The following is an 18,683-nucleotide window of genomic DNA, read 5'->3' as shown; positions in this document are numbered from 1 at the left end:
ATTGTTTTTTTAAAAAATGCTCCTTTTAACCTAATGAATAAGTTGCCTGCTCTGATTTCAGATAGAAAGTGCTGCTGATGAACCCAGAGTGCTGTGTATAATACAAGATACTACCAATTCTAAGACTGTGAATGAACGTATCACTTTAAACCTGCCAGCTTCCACTCCATTGAGAAGGCTGTTTGAGGATGTGGCCTCCAAAGTGGGCTATGTTAATGGAACTTTTGATTTAGTTTGGGGAAATGGAATCAATGTCGTGGATATGGTAATGGCAAACACTTATTTATTTATTTATTTATTTATTTATTTATTTATTTTAAGGAAAAAAGTTAGGTGATAAAATGAACCTTTGTAAAAGTTTTTGTAGAACAGTACTTGCATAATGTTTTCAGTATTGTTCAATGTTTTCAAATCTTCCCCTTGCATCTAGTTCCCATAGTGACCTAAGACCTGGGAAAATTTATAATCAAACACAACCAAGCAAGTTAATGATGTTACTAGACTTAAATCTGAATTTCTTTTTGTTTTTGTTGTTTTAGTTTAGACTATTTTGTACTGTCAGGTGTATTCTAGAAGGAACAGTTACTGAACAACTAATTGACAAGTTCTTAATATGATCATTCATATAAATCCCACACTGGCACTCATTCTCCATATGTGTGTTTTTTTCTTTTTAATAAAAGAAACAACAACTAAATCAAGGGGTAGCTCGGGGAAGAGATAGCTCAGTGGTTTGAGCATTGGTCTGCTAAACCCAGGGTTGTGAGTTTAATCCTTGAGGGGGCCATTTAGGGATCTGGGGCAAAAATCTGTCAGTGATGGTACTTGGTCCTGCTGTGAAGGCAGGGAACTGGACTTAATGACCCTTCAAGGTCCCTTCCAGTTTATTAAAAAAAAAACAAAAAAACAGGGTTCTGAGTTCAATCCTTGAAGGTGCCATTTAGGGATCGGGGGCAAAAATCTATCTGGGGATTGGTCCTGCTTTGAGCAGGGGGTTGGACTAGATGACCTCCTGAGGTCCCTTCCAACCCTGATATTCTAGGATTCTGTGACTAGTGGTTCAACTCCTGAATAAACTGACCAAATTGCAAATAAATCTTAATCAAAATATTTAATAAATGATTTATTCACTGGTTTCTCTTGGGGGTAGTTCTTTCTGAACTCCTAGGTTTATACTAAAAGCTGCTTATTTCGTAGATGGCAAGGCTATTTTCTTTTTCACTGTAGTATGATAAGTTATTTGAAGCAATATATTTAGAAGAAAACTTACTGAACTGGTTCAGAAAATCTTTGATTACATAGAAATTTGTCTGATGTTTTATTTTTACAGACTCCTTTGGATCAAACCAGCGATAAATCTATTCTTGAGGCTGGTTTTGAGGTAGGGAAGAAAAATTTTCTACATTTGACAGATAAAGATGGTGAACAGCCTCATTTAATGTCGGTAAGCCAAAATTGATACATTCACCACATTTATATTCCTTTCAAGCTTTATCAGAGAGAAAATGTGTCTATGCCTTATTCTTGTGACAAGCTTACATTATTGTTCTTTTTCTAGCCCTATTTGTCATACGGACTCTCAAAAAAACTGTCAGTGCAACTCAATTACATGTATTACCTGTTTGTGTCCCTGAAGTAAAAATACCAGTGATAAAAAATAGTATGTTATTTTCTGTTACTGCTTGATAATACTTGCCAAATTATGTTCAATATTATATAATCAGCTAAACTTTGATTATATAAAGACAGGTTTTAACAGTATGGACTTAATAGTATCCCAGCTGAGTGTAAGATAATTGTGCATACTACATAGGATCTTTAGCAGCAAAGGTGTAGCTACAGCTTCAGTTTTCTAGGCTTGCATTTTTATTTATTTTGTAAAAAACAGATTAAACACAATAAAGGTTGTTACAATCAATTGTGGACTGCCACAAAAATGTTTGAAAGTTCCTGCTGAGTGAATTTTAGAATCCAAGGAAGTGAAAATAGCAATGGTTTATGTGAGCCAGGCATTGGGTAGGCTAGCTACATAAAAGATTTAGTATGCTGCTCTGTCAGCGTTTCCTTATCCTGACCTGCTGAGGCTTTCTTGAGCAGATTGTCTTTTGTGCCAAATTGGTTTTACAGTATGAAAATATGTTCAGGATAAGACCCTCAACTCCCTTTTTTGTGACCAAAGTCAGAATTTGAATCCAGACTGGACAGTTTTTGTTTTGGAGGAAAATGGGATGGCGGAGTGTCCAACAAATTGCTGCTGGCTCTTTAAAAATTGTTTTTGTGTTTTAAGTATATATGTGCCCAAAACATTGGATTGGTGCATTTAAAAAACAGAAATAAAAATTGTATGAAGACTTATTAAACTAAAGGGTTACCAACAGCTACATATAATAACTTCCAGTGATTTGAGTTTCTTAACAGATAAACCACAGAAATGAAATGTGACTTAAATCATCGCCATACAGGCAGTTAAGAGCTCTTACTGGAATTGTCATCCTTATTCCACCTTGAGCCTAGGTTATGACGGGGATCTCTGAATAGGGAGAACTGGTAGCAAACACCTATATTTAAGTTGCCCGACGCTGTCTATTATAGAAGATTCTTGCAGACTTCTTTTTTCAGAAGCTCTGATGTCTCTGTTTCCAACTAGTTTTTGAAATTCAGCAAGGGGAAAGACCTCTGGCTAGGGACTTGTTTCACATAAAATTTTGTTTTGTTTTTGTTGAGACAAACTGTTAAAAATAACTATTTCCCTACTGTCATTTGTGTTCATCAGGAAAATTTCTGGTAGTATGTTAGAATTAAAAAACTTTACTCTGGGGGCTCCACACATGGAATAGGAGCCAGTCTCAAAGCTCCCATGGTAGAATTGTTTGCTGTGGTACTACAGGTTCAGGATTCAAACCTTACTGATGATGTATAATAGGGGGATTGTTACGGTTGTGCATAATAGAACTTGTTTTAGTTCTTTCCTAAAAAAAACCAAAATAACAAAATCCACATATCTAACCCTGGCAATTGCATACAAAAATGTAGTAACACTTTTTGTTTGCAAAACTACTTTAGTTGGCAAAATCAAACACTTGAATGTTAGGAAATTCCTGATTTACGATTGTCTGTGTAACCTTAATTTTTTCCCTCTCATATGCGTATGGCATTACAATAATCTTTAACTGCAGAGTCATATACTGTTGTTTCCACAGGACACTTGCCTCAGTAAGTGCACAGGATAGACTCACAAGGGGGCAGAAATAAGGTTACGAGGGCAACTGTAAATCCGGCATTTCATAAACTTTGAGTGTTTGACTTTACAACCTAATCTTTTAATATGGGTTCTTTTGTGTGAGGTATATATTGGTTGAGTTTTAACTTTATCTTTTGTAAAAGTTAGTTAGGTTAAGTAAATTAATTTTTACATAAAAATCAATGTATTCATATTTTAGGAGGAATCGGGTACAACAGACGATGGTAATCAAGAGAGGTTTATAGGCCCTCTACCAAGAGAAGGCTCTGTTGGTTGTACCAATGATTATGTCTGTCAAAACTACTCATACTCTTCTATCCTGAGTAAATCAGAGACAGGTATGGTATTTTGTAACACCTTGTTTTAACCTGTTTAATAAAGCAACACTAAGTGTTAATTATTTTAAAATAATATTAAAATTCTTCTTAAGTAAGCAGGATCTTAATTTATTTTGAAGAGGAAAGAGCCATTTATTTTAAATCCATTAAAATGTTAGAATATTCTTTTATCTACTGTTGATAGTTCTTACCAGATCTGTCTTTGGGAAAGGGAGAAAAGTATCCCCTTCTTGGTCTATAATATGATTGCAATGTGTGTGAAGAAATGTTCTTTCAAAAGCAGGGTTTTTTTGGTGGGTGGTTGGGGAGGGAATTGCTTGGTGCCAGTGTGCTTTTAAAGTTTTAATCCACAACTGCTTTTGAATTTCTTGTTATTCCCAACACTCTACCTTCCTTAGACCCCAATTTATAATTTGGTTTTGACAGTACTGTTTGTGGGATTACAGTACATCTGTTCCCTCTTTTTCATGCAGTTGTGTGTTCAGCTGGTAGTGTAAATCATGCCGTAAATGCAAATGGTAATCATATGTTGTCCTTTTATAGGCTATATTTGAAACTTTTCTTGACTTATGACTTCACTGAGATTAGTGGTATGATATGGCTGCAGTAAACAGATCTTCTTTTCTCATTAGTAGTTGGAATTTAGGACTATTATTGACCTCTGTTGTTGAATACCACAACGCTGATAGGATGTAAACATTCACATTATGGCAGTCCTGCTGGTCCAGGTTTTTTTGTTTTTTGTTTTTTTTGTTTTTTATGTGGGGGCAAGAAATTGTGCTAACTGATGTCAAATGTTTTTATCCAAATACAGTTGTGGGAGATAAATAATCTACAGTAAGAACAAATACAATATAATGCATATATCCCAATTTTGAACTCTTTTCACAAAAACTCCTGTTCATTGCAAAGGGTGGCTGCCTTTTGTATTATGAAAAGGGAACTGTACCCAAGTATTCCTTTTCACTTAAAGCTGCAGAATACAGAATTAAATGTCATAAAAGCAAATGTCCAAATTCATTTCTATGTTACAGTATGCAGCAATATATTGAATTTTTACTTTGTCCCATATATGCTACATGGTTTGGAGAGAACTGGCCTTAATGCCACTTCAGATAGTTTCACTCCCCATCTCCCTTTAAACTAATCAAACTTGTTACTGAATTTAGTAGTAGTTTGTAGCTATTTTTATGGGGGGGGGGGCAGGAGGGGGCGAGTAACTTTTTAACATCTTAAAGAGAGACAATAAAGGTTATTGATTTGTTATTAATCAGCACAAAGTGCTTTACAGATGATGGCTTAGGGAGTGATTACAACAGTTAAAGTTGCTATTTTGCTTTTAATTACACCAAACTCTGGATTTTTTTTCAGTCTCAAGTGTAAATTACCTTCTTGATGTAAATCATTTAAAAAAAAATAGGTTATAGCTTCACTTGTTACCATGTTAGTAGTACCTAGTAAACTTTGAACATTTAGTTTAATATTAATGAATTGTCTTTTACAATATCATTAAAATGTACTCATGTGGTTCAAGGAAATTTTGAGAAGTTGAATGTCAAATGACTTTTTAAACTGTACATCTTTAATGCTGTCCCAGTTTGAGCAATAATTAGCACATCAATTCATGCAATGTCTTCACTTTTTTATACTGAAAAATGTGTTATTTTAATGACATACCTGCATGTGCTGGTGGTAATGTTGCTTCTATAATCATTCTTTCTTGTGAGTTACATATTAGTTTTCTTCTGTCAGGTGTGGAAACTACTTTGTGTTTCCAACTCAAACTCTTATTTATATATTTTTTAGGCTATGTGGGATTAGTAAATCAAGCAATGACTTGCTATTTGAACAGCCTATTGCAAACACTTTTCATGACTCCTGAATTTAGAAATGCATTATACAAGTAAGTATTTGTTTTATATAAACAAGATTGTATCATTAATATTGACATCTTAGAAAACTAATGTAATAGACTTCTATCCTGCCACAGATATGCAGGCATGGCATGTGAATTTCTTTCATGTTACCTCTCCTGTTTGGAAATGCAAATGCATCTAAACTGCAGTGGCAGTTTTGGGTGTGCAGGGAGTGCAGTTGTTTCCAAGGTGGGTAGACATAAGGAACAGGGGTTGTAAGGAAAACAAGGAAGGAACTTGCCTCAAGAACAAATTTCTTCTCTCCTTTTCTTTTTTATATTCTAGATCAGGTTCAGTTACCTGGCTACCTAGAGTTTTAACCATGAACGGAACCTACAGCTGTTCTTTGTTCACACTTGTTGTAATCTCCCCAGGCACGTAAAGCCAACAACACATTTTGTTAAGTTACATCTACAATCACCTTATTTCCAAATAAAACCCCTTGCTCTTTTAAGTAGTGACTTTTGTGCCCAGGAGGAAGCTTTCTTGGCAACTGGCCCATAACTGTGGAATGTGGCTCAAGAAGAAATCAGAGTGACCAAGAACCTCTACATCTTCAAGTCAAAATAAAATAGAGAATCTTCAGCTTCCCTCCAATAACTTGAGCAAAATCACGTTTAAGAATACCCCAATCAAACCCAAGAAGCCCTAAAGTCACTTTAACATTCTGAGGAAATGAGAGCAACACAGGGATCTTCTTGTGTCACTTTAATTAATTTGTAAAGTGTTTGGATACCATGATGATGGCTGCAATATAAGATCCTATATAGATAATGCTTAAACATTTTTGCCATTCAATGACACTTAAGATGTTTCTTTGTGGTGGGTAATTTTGATGTAAGCATCCATCTGTGACACAGTAAAACGTGTTTTATGATCATTCTTTTTCCCATTAAACTGAATGAATGGTTTCTTTGTATGGGATTGTTTGATCTCCCCTGGCATATTATGTACCACAAGGTGAGCCGTGGGCTAGGATGGTTCTCTGCTGTGGTTAATGGACATCCATGGTACAATACAATTTCCCCAAATGTAGATGGAAAAACCTGTTAGACAAGACCTACTATTGTTATCTAAAGGTCTAGTACACCTATATCCAAATCAGGCATGCCTAAGTCTAATGTCTAGTTTTTCCTGTAGGGTAGATGAGTCCTAAGCATAAAAGTACATAGAATTGCGATGATAAAGTTGTCATTCATCTGCTCTTTGCAAAATGTTTTTTTTCGCTTTCTTCTAATCCTGTATATGTATCTTCATTTATATTGAAATCTATTTAAAACATTTAAATTACCAATATTTGATAACATCCAAATGTTTAATAGGGAATGTTAAGATCTTTTTAAAAGAATTTATAAACGTACAATCATTACATTCATAATGCAGGCTTTTTAAAAAATGGCCTGAGTACTATAAATGTTAAATCCACACTTCATTTGGCTTGACAATTTCAAAAACTGAAACACTTGTATGTTGTTTAAAAAGAATAAATATGTAAAAGATGGACTAGTGCATGGCCCTTGAACATTTCAGATCAAAAGTAACTGTTTTGCAGACATATTTAGTTTAGTAATAAAAAGCAATCATGATAGTCTTGTCACAGAGGACAGATTATTAAGCAAATGTGCAAAAGTTGTTGTAAAGCAGAGATATGCACATTATAGTTTGAGTATATGCTATCTTAGTTTAAACTTGCAAAGCACATCAGATATAGAACTATAGCTTTTGACCTATGAATACCCAGGTGCATTGCTTACAAACTGTGTGGCAAAGATTTCAAACAAAGTTGACACATCCAAAGAACACAGAATAATAGAAATGTGGGGCTGGAAAGTCATTAAGGTCCATTCCACTCTCCAACCCCCTTTTCTCCCCCAAATCTCTTGAGGTCATCAATCTGTCCCCCTGTGCTGAGGCAGGACTAAGTATACCTAGACCATCCCTGATGGTGTTGTCTAACCTGTTCTTAAAGCCCTCCACAGACATTGATTTCACAACCTCCTTTAGTAACCTGTTTAAATACTTAACTATCCTTATAGTTTGAAAATTTGTCTAATATCTAACATAAATCTTTCTTTTGCTGCAAATTAGGCCTATAACTTCCTGTCCTACCTTCAGTCGACACTGAGAACAAACAATCTACATCCTCTTTATTACAGCTCTTAACATATCCTTTTCTGCGCTACTGCTGCCCAACCAGCTATTCCCCATTTTGTATTTGTGCATTTGCTTTTTCCTTCCTGAGTGTATTGCACTTGTCTTTAATGAATTTTATCGTGTAGATTTTAGGTCAGTTCTCCAATTAATCAAGGTCATTTTGAATTCTAATCCTGTCCTCCAGCATGCTTGCAACACCTCCCAACTTGGTGTTATCTGCAGATTTTATAAGCATACTCCTCACTCTAATGTCCAAGTGAATAGTTATGGACCCTTGCAGGACCCACTAGATATATCCTCCTTGTCTGACAGCAAACCATTAATAACTACTCCTTGAGTATGTTTTTTTCAGTCAATTGTGCACCCGCTTTATAATTTCCTTTAGACCACATTTTCCTGGTTTGCTTTCAAGAAGGTCATGTGGGACTGTCAAAAGCTTTACTAAAATGAAGATAAATCATATCTACTACTTCCCCCTATCCACTAGGCCAGTAACCCTGTCAAAGGAGGAAATTAGGTGGTTTTTGCATGCTTTGTTCTTGAAAGTGTTGCTTGTGTCCATAATAGCAGCCGTTAAATCAGAGATTCTGAAATGATTGACAACTTTTATTTTGGTACAGTTGCTGAGAGAGGTTTATGAAACCTGGAGAAAAATTTGATTTTCATTAAGCAAACAGAGCATCAGTTAACTCCTACAATTTAGTAGACATTTAAGGACAAGATAATTTCGCCTAACTTAAATGCTATTTTGTGAAATGAATTGCTTTAGAAGGGAGTATTACTCAAATATTTTATTTGTTAATAGATGGGAATTTGAAGAATCTGAAGAAGAGGCAGTGATGAGCATCCCTTACCAGCTTCAAAGACTGTTTGTTTTATTGCAGACCAGCAAAAAGAGAGCAATTGAAACAACAGATGTTACACGGAGCTTTGGATGGGATAGTAGTGAGGGTAATATTTGATGTTGGATTTTATTATGTGGAAAATTTAGAGTAATTGTAATAGCTGTTGTTGTTTTCTGGCTAGTGCTCATTCAAAGGACACTCATAAGGGCACTAAACTGATACTGGTGGTGTAAAAAGACCTCTGTTCATACAATTTTAAAGGACATAAAACTAAGTTCCAATAAAGTAGTTTAAATGGACACTTCATTTCTAAAAGTGCTTTTTGTTTTGTAGTGTGAGGCAAATGAATGAAAATTCATCTTAGATTTCTTGAATTTTTATGGTCCGAGTCCATAGAGTGAATTCAAACTTTTAAATAAATATTTGAGATCATTGGAAAGACAATGTTACAGTTTTGCCTAGAAGCTTTCCATTTTTCATTTTTATGTAGAGTTTTAAGATTGATTCCCCCAAATTATTTTTAAACTTTTTTTTTTTTTTTTCCTCGCAGCTAGAAATTAAGTATATATTTCTGGCAAAAATCTTTAAATTGGAATTAAAGTTGTAAATATCAGTTATTTAAAGGAAATCCCCTTTTAAAAGATAATGTAGCTGTCTCATAAAACAAAAATCAACCTAGAAATGCAAAGGTTACCCTTAAACAGAAAATAATACAGAAAATTCCAAACACATTAAATTTGGGGACGCACAGTTGGTCGCTTGGACAATGTAATTCTGCCCTATGCCCTGATGATCTTCTGCACTTTGCACGTGTCCCGACATGATATGAGATGAGACTTTATTTGCCTTAAACTTTCTGGGGAAAAACCTAGGTGGATTTGTTTTAGTTTTGGGGAAGTGTGGGTGAGGTGTGTGAAGTTTATAATGGAAGACTAATTCTATCTTAAACTGTAACTGCAAACAAGCACCTCCATATTGTTTACATGTATATTTATACTTGTAAGAACATATGCTCAAAACTTGTCCTTTTTTATATATATAATATATATATGTATGTACATTTAGACAAGATGTATGCTAACTTTCTTCATTTTATGATTTTAGAATAACTTAAGCCCTAGAGGGAAAGTTTTTACAGTAAATCATATCTTAGGCATAGAACTTTGACAGTACCCTCAAAATTAAATGATTTATTTTAAACAATATATATAATCTATAACTATGCTATAGAAAATATTAGAAGGGTGTGAATGATTTTTTTTTTTCTTGTTTTCACTGAATGAGATTAATTTTACTTTATACCAGCATGGCAGCAACATGATGTACAGGAGCTTTGTAGAGTCATGTTTGATGCTTTGGAACAGAAGTGGAAGCAAACAGAGCAGGTAATATACCATAAAACTTCATCTTTCAGGGAAAGAATGTTGGAGGAATGTTGTTTAACTCTGTCTTCTAAATGTAGTGATGTGGTAATTGTTTTGCAAGACAGTTGAAAATCTGCCACTGTCTTTTATCTGAGGCAGTGGTTGACTTACTGCATGCTTGAGTGTGATTTATTTGTTGAGATTGGTTTACAGATTTTATTCTTTTAATTGAAGTTGTGTGTGTAAAGGTCTAAGTCCTGGTCGCAGTGAGCTGGATCCTCAGGTTTGATGTGCACTGCAGAGAGCCAGCATAACTGACCAATTGAGGGTTTCCCCACTATGGAAGAAATTCCTAGGTATCCTTTAGCCAGCATAGATGGCTCTATGCAGCTTTCCTTTCCCTGCCCTAGATAAAAGAGGAATGGCCATGGCCAGAGCATTGCTGCATACTATGGATATGCAGATGGTGTACTCGCCCCTTCGGGACAATCGTTAGTGGGGAGTTGCAGATGATTCCTTTGTAGTACCTTCCCCTGACCGGCCGCCAGCATTTTTTGAACACAGATGAGGACTGAAATAATATAATTGTGATTAAGTAATAAGAAATAACATTATTTTACAACATTATGTTTACGTTAGAGCACTGCTTTATATGTAGAAAGCAGGAACCACCGTGATGATAAAATTGTTCTCTAAAATAAACATAAGGTAGAAAACAGGAACCATCAGGACATTTTATTGCCCAGTAGCATGTGCTCTGAAGTGTGCATTATTGCGCACACACACACTGATTATAAAATATGTATTAAACGTGAAAAATATACAACTATGATCGCTCCCTCTTCAATTAAGTGTAAGGAAAAAAGGATGTCAGTGTAAAACTAAAGAAAAGGAATATTTTGTTTTAACCTTTTTTAGATGTTGTTTCAAACTATGCCAAAATAAATCTCTCCATTTGTTTTAGGCTGATCTCATAAATCAACTGTATCAAGGCAAACTGAAGGACTATGTAAGATGTCTAGAATGTGGCTATGAGGGCTGGAGAATTGACACTTACCTGGATATTCCATTGGTCATCAGACCTTATGGCTCCAACCAGGCATTTGCTAGCGTGGTGTGTACTCTTATGCTGACAGCTAGTGCATCCATACACACATAGAATACATAATGCGACAGTGGTATAATTTTCTTACTTGGTAAGTATCATCCTAGATACTCCATCTTGGGGTGTTCGTCTTTGTGCAGTGAACCAGCTAGCAAGTTCTAGAAGATTTTTTTAACCCTTCAATGAGTCCTACTGGTGCATGTATAAGGGGAGGGGAAATGCAACTATTCTGCCTTGAGGTTACAATAATTTATTATTTTCTTTCTGATAGAATTTTCAGTATTTGCCCTAGGTATCTCTTGTGAAAACACTGATGTTCTTTTGATTGACTGGTGGTTTTTTTATTAGCACTTCTATTAGCTTTTGTTAGCACTGTTGGAAGGTTTAGTGAAAGAACAGGACAGCTACCTACTGAAATTTGGTTACTAGTTTAATCTCTGTGTTGGTTTTTATAATTTAAGAGTTTAAAAATAATACGTCCCTTATTCATTTGGCAAGCATTCTGTAATTCTAATGATAAAAATTCCATTATGCCTCTATTTTCTTTATTAATACTTTTGCACTGGCATTAGTGATATTGGCAAATGTATAAAATGTAGGGAATAACGTTTAATCACCTGCTTTCCACAAGAAAAGTAATTTGCATAATGTTTCATACCACTGTTGTGGTTTTAAAAATAAATACTTGATGGAATTATTAAAAATGGGTGATAAGTCAAAGAATTTTTATCTCAGAAATATTGAATATTTTAAAGCAATGCAAATATTAGGGTTATAAATTGCTTTATATTTATTTTATTATTTATTACATTTATTTTTAAATGTTAATGTTCTCCCTTGTATTTAATGAGTTGGCACTGTTGTAAAACACTAACATAATTCTTTCAATTTCTTAACAAAAGAACTGCTATCTCTAGGTTAGCTACCAGTATAGCTTCAGTTACAAAGGGCACTTAATATTTTAAAGCTTTGGATGTCAGTCTTTAGGGTAATAACTAGGATTAGAGACATTCATCATGTAACTTTAAAAATAGGATGGGTGTAAAGAAAATTTTCTGAGTGCCTCTCAACATTTTTCCAAATTTTGTGGCACTTCTTACACCTAACTGGAGGTGCATTTGAAATTGCTGTTTTAAGATGTTGCAGACTTTGATGTGTTAAATGGCTTTCTCTTTCATTGTTTTTTAAACTGTATTTCAGGAAATTTTCAATAATACAACAAACAAGGAATTTTCTTTTTTGCATTTTTATTGATACAGTGAATAGAGACTTTATATATAGACTTTCTAAATAGAATATACACACACACACACACACACACACACACACACACACACACACACACTTAGACTTTCTAAATAGAATATATATGTATATTCTATTTAGAAAGTGTGTGTGTGTGTGTGTGTGTGTGTGTGTGTGTATTCTATTTAGAAAGTCTATATATAAAGTCTCTATTCACTGTATCAATAAAAATGCAAAAATAATTCCATTAATCACTGACTCTTCTTTTGAGTGGCGTCCTTAAGTCTCAAATTATTTAGTTGGGGATTGGTCCTGCTTTGAGCAGGGGGTTGGACTAGATGACCTCCTGAGGTCCCTTCCAACCCTGATATTTTATGATTCTATGATATTCTAGAATTATTTTCTTTGATAGGGAAGAAGTCTGCTACAGAATATTATGGAAAATTAAAATATTTGTCTCTCTTTATATATAAAAACAAATATACCGGAAGCTTCACTTAAGTACTTAATGATAAATATTCAGATTAGTTTAAATTACAGTTGATATTTCACAGCATTTGCTAAATATCAGTATCAATTAGACAATGAGACAAGCTAGTTCAAAGCTTTTGTGTTGAGGTAGTTACATGGTTGCAGTTCGTGTTTACGCTCCATTTATTTGAGCTATTTTATAATTATGCGTACTTTGACTATGCAGTTGATTCTCCTCCCTGTATTTGTCTTGTCTGTAGCAGATGTTGTTTTAGCTTTGTAGTCTTCAACAGTGGGGAGATATGGAGGATACTGGCTTTTGGAGAAGGGAAAAATCGCCTGTTTCTAAATGGAATTCTCTGAAGGTAGTATCCTCCATTGATCCACAGATGATGATGGTTCAGTAGGTTTAGGTAAAAAGGGAATGAGAAAGAGATACAAAAAGGTTCACACATGCGCTAATAGGGCTTGTGGAAGGGAATGTAAAACTTTTTAGACCTTGCTAGTCAGCTCCTAAGGGAACTTGCAGCAGGCGACACTACCCAAGATAGGGGATCTAAGGAGGATACTACCTTCAAAGAACTCTAGTTAGAGGTAAGTGATTTTCCATTACTTTGAAAGAGAGATAATGGATGTACAAGATATAAGTAAGGTTATTATATAGTATGTCAAATAAAGTTTATTATGCCACTGTTTGCTATAGTATACTACATAAAAAGTTTTTAAATATGAAATTTTGTGTGTGAAATTTTTGTGAAACAGAATATTGGAGAACTTCCAAGAGTTATGAATAATTACACTTCCTTTTTGCCTTCTTTTCTAATCAAAATAGAACTTAAAACTATTCTAAATTTTCTGTCTTCAATTTGATACTGTCCTTAAGGTTTGCAGTTTGAAGAAACCTTATTTACTTTTCTGATTTTTTTTTTTTCTTTCTTTGGTTCATTTCATGTAGTATAGCTTTACATTATTAATGCATGTCCAGGGGACTAGGGCTTTGCTAGCATACACTCCAAGGCCATCTAAATCAATTTAATAACTTTGCTTTGTTCAAGGGCTTAAATTTAGAAAAAGCATATACATATAAATTATAAAGAATTTACATAGATCTGAGACCTCAGTAACTAGTTGTGTTGCGATATAGGTCTGATATCTGACTTGTGATTTAGATCCTGAAAAAAATTATAGACAGACAATGGAAAACAAAAAGTCGCCTATATTACAATATTCAAGTTTAGAAGTATATTTTCTGTTGATGCAAACGGCTGTATGGACAACAGGATTAGCCAGTGAAATTATCTGGCTATCAATAGAACAGTATAGAGCTGTGTTCTCAACCTGGGGGTCACAGGATGGGTTTAGCAGGGCTGGCGTTAAAGGCTAGGAAGCAGGGCAGCTGCCTGGGGCCCCACGCCACAGGGGTCCCCTGCAAAGCTAATTTACATGTTTCAGCCTTGAAGCCTCCAGCTTAAGATAGGGGGTCAGAATTTTCTGTAGTGGGGGTGTGTGTGTGTGTCATAATTGTTTGAAGTCCAAAGGGGGTTGCCAGTACAAAAAGGTTGAGAAACACTGGTATAGAGGAGCCAAAAGAAGATTTGGTATTGAGGCTGAACTATTGTCTCAGCCCTAGATGTGGCACACTAGGAGTAGGGCATTAGATAAAGATTCTACATACTGCTTTCCCAGCAGATCTAGTCTTGAGAGGTATTGAGCATCCTTTGATTTTAGTGGGAGTTGTAGGTGTTGAGCACTTTTGACTCCTCTTTAGAGACTGCAAACAAGGATCTTGTGATGTCAGCATCTGTCTAAAGAAGATGTATTCAGCCCATCATCTAATTTTATATAAGCATAAACAGCTATCCAGTTTTAATGACATTGCCATTACTGACCTGGCTTGGATTTTAAGCAATGATAAATAAAAGGATAAGTATCCCATTACCCATCCTCTGAGCTTTCCAGTTTGCTTTCCATTATATCTTTAGGTTAGCAAACTCTTGGTTTTTTTTTTTTTTAGTTGCTTGTGTAATTTGGGACATTAATTAGCCACATGGACTTTTTATTGTTTTTTAGATTAATGAAATCATACCTGTATACACTGACTGGCTTTCCCCATAGATTTATATTTGTAGCTCATTTAACTGTTTATAAAAATTCTACTTCTCATATTCATAGAGCTAAACAAATATTTACAGTAATCTCAAATCAGTGGCTATCAGATGCAGTAGATATACCATAATGACATTTTGTGAAAAATGGAAGCTTATTCAAAGTGCCTTTCTATCTCAGGCAATGATGAGATTGGATTATTTTTATTACAATATGTTAATGTGTAAAGTACGATGATATTCAGCACCATAAAAGAACAAACAGTGATAGCTTGGGATAAAATAGACTACTTGAAAACTTTAAAATATTTTGGTTTTCATGATATATTAACTTATGGTGTGTGTGGTATCAATTTTTTTAACGTTTAAAATGTAATAGCTACCAGGTTAGCTAATATTTCCTCGTGGATAAATTGTCTTGCTCTAAAAGTACAGTTACTGAAAGTAGGGGTCATATGATGCCACTCACGCAGTGAACCACACAGAAACAACGTTATACCAATAGTTAATTTTGTTGTTAGTGAATTATAACCGAATAAGAGAGGAGACTGGTCAATATAATAACTGGAGTAGAGAAGATTTATACTAATCATCATAGGTAACTTTGATATAAAGACTATGCAGTGGAAAATTGGAGGAGAGTTGGAAAACTTAGTATATTATACATACAGTACATCAACAGTGCTTACATATATGATACAAGTTGGAAACATGATATATATAATAATAGTGAAGTTTTTAAATAATTCCAGTAAACCATAGGTCAAAGTGCATCTCACTATCTATTCCTGTGGTAAGCAATGAAATCATTAACAAGAATACATTACTGTTCATGATATTTCATTCAACTTTTGGAGGTCCATAGGAGCATTACCTGTTTTCTCCATAACACAAATATATTCTAGTATGTTTCCTTGTTGACTTGCACATCGTACCGAGTCTACGTAAACTTTACATAACCACTTATGCTCATCATTCACACGTCATTCGTTTGTTGAGGAATGAATTGCAACATTTTTCTTTTATATTGTGAATATATTTTTATAGAGACTGTTGCTTGTCTCCTATGTAACAAACAGCAATTATTGGAATAAAATAATTAGTACCAGAGAAAGATTTGTAGAAGCTTATGGAGAGGTTTGGTAAGATTCCTGGCTTGCATTTATTCCGCAAGCAGTACCTCCATAGGCCATGTTTTTGTTGTCTTCTAAGTTTGGTATTCAACATGCTGGCTGTTGACTTGTTTTGCTTTCATTTAATTTGTTCTGAATTGTTAAATTGTTAGCCAGTCCAAAAACCCCACTGTCAAAACACAGCAATCCCTTCTTAAATGAAGACTTACAATTTATTTACCTCCTACTGATTTTTATCTGCTATATTTTTAATATAACTTCCTGCATTTAGTAAATAATCTCCCAATCTGTTAACATTTTGTTGCCTTTAGATTAAAGGCATTCTGCAGTATTTAGGAAGTAAATATATAGAGAGTTTACTTTAGGCTCACTAAAAAGTTTTGACATGTTTAAAGAGCCTTCCTGCTTCAGAGTTGTGATTATCTTTTAGGGTTGTTAAGAAGTGATCTATTTTTTTCCTTTTTCTATTTGTGTACAAAAAGTGAAGGATGGTGATAACTAACTTTCTCTGTGCAATCTCTCTGTGAAATTTGGCACATTTCTCATTGGTGAGACATTGTGGTCTGGAGAACAGTCCTTTTGTAAAGAGTCTCTCATCTCTTACAATAATAACAAAATTTTTGTTCGTATGGAAAAAGCAGGGCTATAAAACCTTTTGTTTTGTTATTTGTTCTTAGTGCTTCCCTGAGTTCTCAGAAAAGAAATGGAGGGAGAAGGGATGAATTGGAGGCTTTTTGAAGACCTTCCCATATCCTTGATCTCTTCCCAAAATGGGATCCATCAAACAACATGATTTAGATAGTAGTCTTATAAGCTCTGTACCAGCCATTTTGCAATTGGTGAGTCTATTCTGCCCAACTAAGCCCCCTCTTATTTATTTGGACTTCAGGGAACAACTATGTTCCATCATGAGACAATGATTTTCAAAGCATCATTATGATTTTTATTTGATCCTCTTCTCTTTAAAGTAAGCACCATCAACATGCCAATGGTATTTCTGTTTTAGATTGCAGAGATATCTGCAGGTGAGCAGATAACTCCAGAGTATCATCTGTAGTTCATAAACCCAGTCTCTCAGCTTTCACGCTAACTGGGTAAAGGTTTTAACCGTTAGTAACTCTGGATAAGATTCTTCATTGAACTGCTTTAAAATTAATTGATTTTTTTTTTAAAGCAGATTTTGTTCTCACAGATTTCGTTACTGGTATGCACAATTTATACCCTCTATAACATTTGTTGAAAAGAGGAGAAAAATTATTAGCTAATTATGTTTTAACTTCCCAACTATACAGAGAAGCTAGATGGAAATCACTATAACTCGTATTTAAAGGAGGATTAGAAACATTTCCCTTGTAGCTATTGGAGGTGACTCATGACTATTTTTGGTTTACAGCCACATATGGTTTGTGCTAGTAAGTAGAATGTATCCCTGGAAGATGGCAATTGTGTTTCTCATTGCACTGGGAGTAGAGGTTCAATATTTGTTTTAGATGGGAGAAAAACTGACTGACTTATTCTAAAGCAGCATTAGCATCCCCTGGCAGATGGAGAGACAGCCACCTACAAAACAGACATTGAGGAACTAAATAATTGCTCTCTTTCTTCTGTTTGTGCTTGGAATAATGTGACATGTGATGGGGAAAAGTATTGTCCCTGAAGGGAAAGAGCCATTTGTAAATTGTGGGATAAGGATGTGGGGCTGATAGCTAACTAAAGCAAAGTAAGGAATAAGATCAATTATGTAACAACTGATTGAACAGAAGTGACTACATGTGACGTGCAAGATAACAGGGATATATTTCATTTTAGATTGTGTGCAAAACCAGGACATGATGGACCCATCAAATGGCTGAATGAAATATAATTAATAGTAATGTATTGTTGTTCATGATTTGACTGCTTACCGTGGGGCAGGGCAGAAAGGTTGGCTTCACTTGATGTTTTCCTGATCTTTGTTTCTATGGGTTTTTTGTATCATTCTTCTAGACTTCTGTAATTCAAATTGCTTTTGAATTTGTGAATACTTCAAATTGCAACCATTGTATTCTGTATTTGCAATCTAAGCATAAATATAATGTTCTAAATCACGTACATAAAAGTAAACATTCTTAAAAAGCAGGTAACATCTTTTTTTAATTAGGAAGAAGCGTTGCATGCGTTCATTCAGCCTGAGATCCTTGATGGTCCTAATCAGTATTTCTGCGAACGCTGCAAGAAGAAATGTGATGCAAGGAAGGTAAATACATACCATTTGGGTAACATTACATTGGTTAGTGATTATCTATATATGTAACATAATTTTGCCCATTGGATATTGTGTTTTTGTTTAGGGCTTGCGGTTTCTGCATTTTCCATATCTGCTGACTTTACAGTTGAAGAGGTTTGACTTTGATTACACCACTATGCACAGGATTAAACTTAATGATCGCATGACTTTTCCTGAAGAGCTAGACATGAGCACATTCATTGATGTTGAAGATGAGGTAAAGACCAGTCTATAGTCTTTCTGAGAACAACCTTCCTCTAGCATCTCTTAAAATCTAGTGTCACTAGGGCAGTGGTTTTCAACCTGTGGTTTGTGGACTCCTGGGTGTCTGCAGACTATGTCTAAGATTTCCAAAGGGGTCCGCACTTCCATTCAAAAATTTGTAGAGGGTCTACAAATGAAAAAACGTTAAAAACCATTCCATTAGGGAAAACATGGCCAATATTTTGAAAACACATGCCTGTTAGGGTTCCTAAATTCTTATTAAGGCATCAGAAAAA

The 18,683-nt window shown here is 34.8% G+C and overlaps 1 protein-coding gene across 3 annotated transcripts in view; it reads left to right on the top strand.

Annotated features, from left to right (window-relative positions):
* Positions 1 to 18,683, top strand: part of USP47 (ubiquitin specific peptidase 47) — a 105,208-nt gene that overhangs the window by 28,119 nt on the left and 58,406 nt on the right. For all 3 annotated transcript variants that reach the window (XM_034769989.1, XM_034769990.1, XM_034769991.1), the window contains 9 exons: positions 62 to 265; positions 1,331 to 1,444; positions 3,441 to 3,579; positions 5,386 to 5,482; positions 8,455 to 8,600; positions 9,800 to 9,879; positions 10,823 to 10,972; positions 18,058 to 18,153; positions 18,248 to 18,400. In XM_034769989.1, coding sequence (XP_034625880.1) covers positions 62 to 265; positions 1,331 to 1,444; positions 3,441 to 3,579; positions 5,386 to 5,482; positions 8,455 to 8,600; positions 9,800 to 9,879; positions 10,823 to 10,972; positions 18,058 to 18,153; positions 18,248 to 18,400 — 1,179 coding nt within the window. The remainder of the gene's footprint in view (positions 1 to 61; positions 266 to 1,330; positions 1,445 to 3,440; positions 3,580 to 5,385; positions 5,483 to 8,454; positions 8,601 to 9,799; positions 9,880 to 10,822; positions 10,973 to 18,057; positions 18,154 to 18,247; positions 18,401 to 18,683) is intronic.

Source organism: Trachemys scripta, chromosome 4, assembly GCF_013100865.1.
Source record: "Trachemys scripta elegans isolate TJP31775 chromosome 4, CAS_Tse_1.0, whole genome shotgun sequence".
Lineage (NCBI taxonomy): Eukaryota > Metazoa > Chordata > Testudines > Emydidae > Trachemys > Trachemys scripta.
This window is presented reverse-complemented; position numbering and strand designations above follow the sequence as displayed.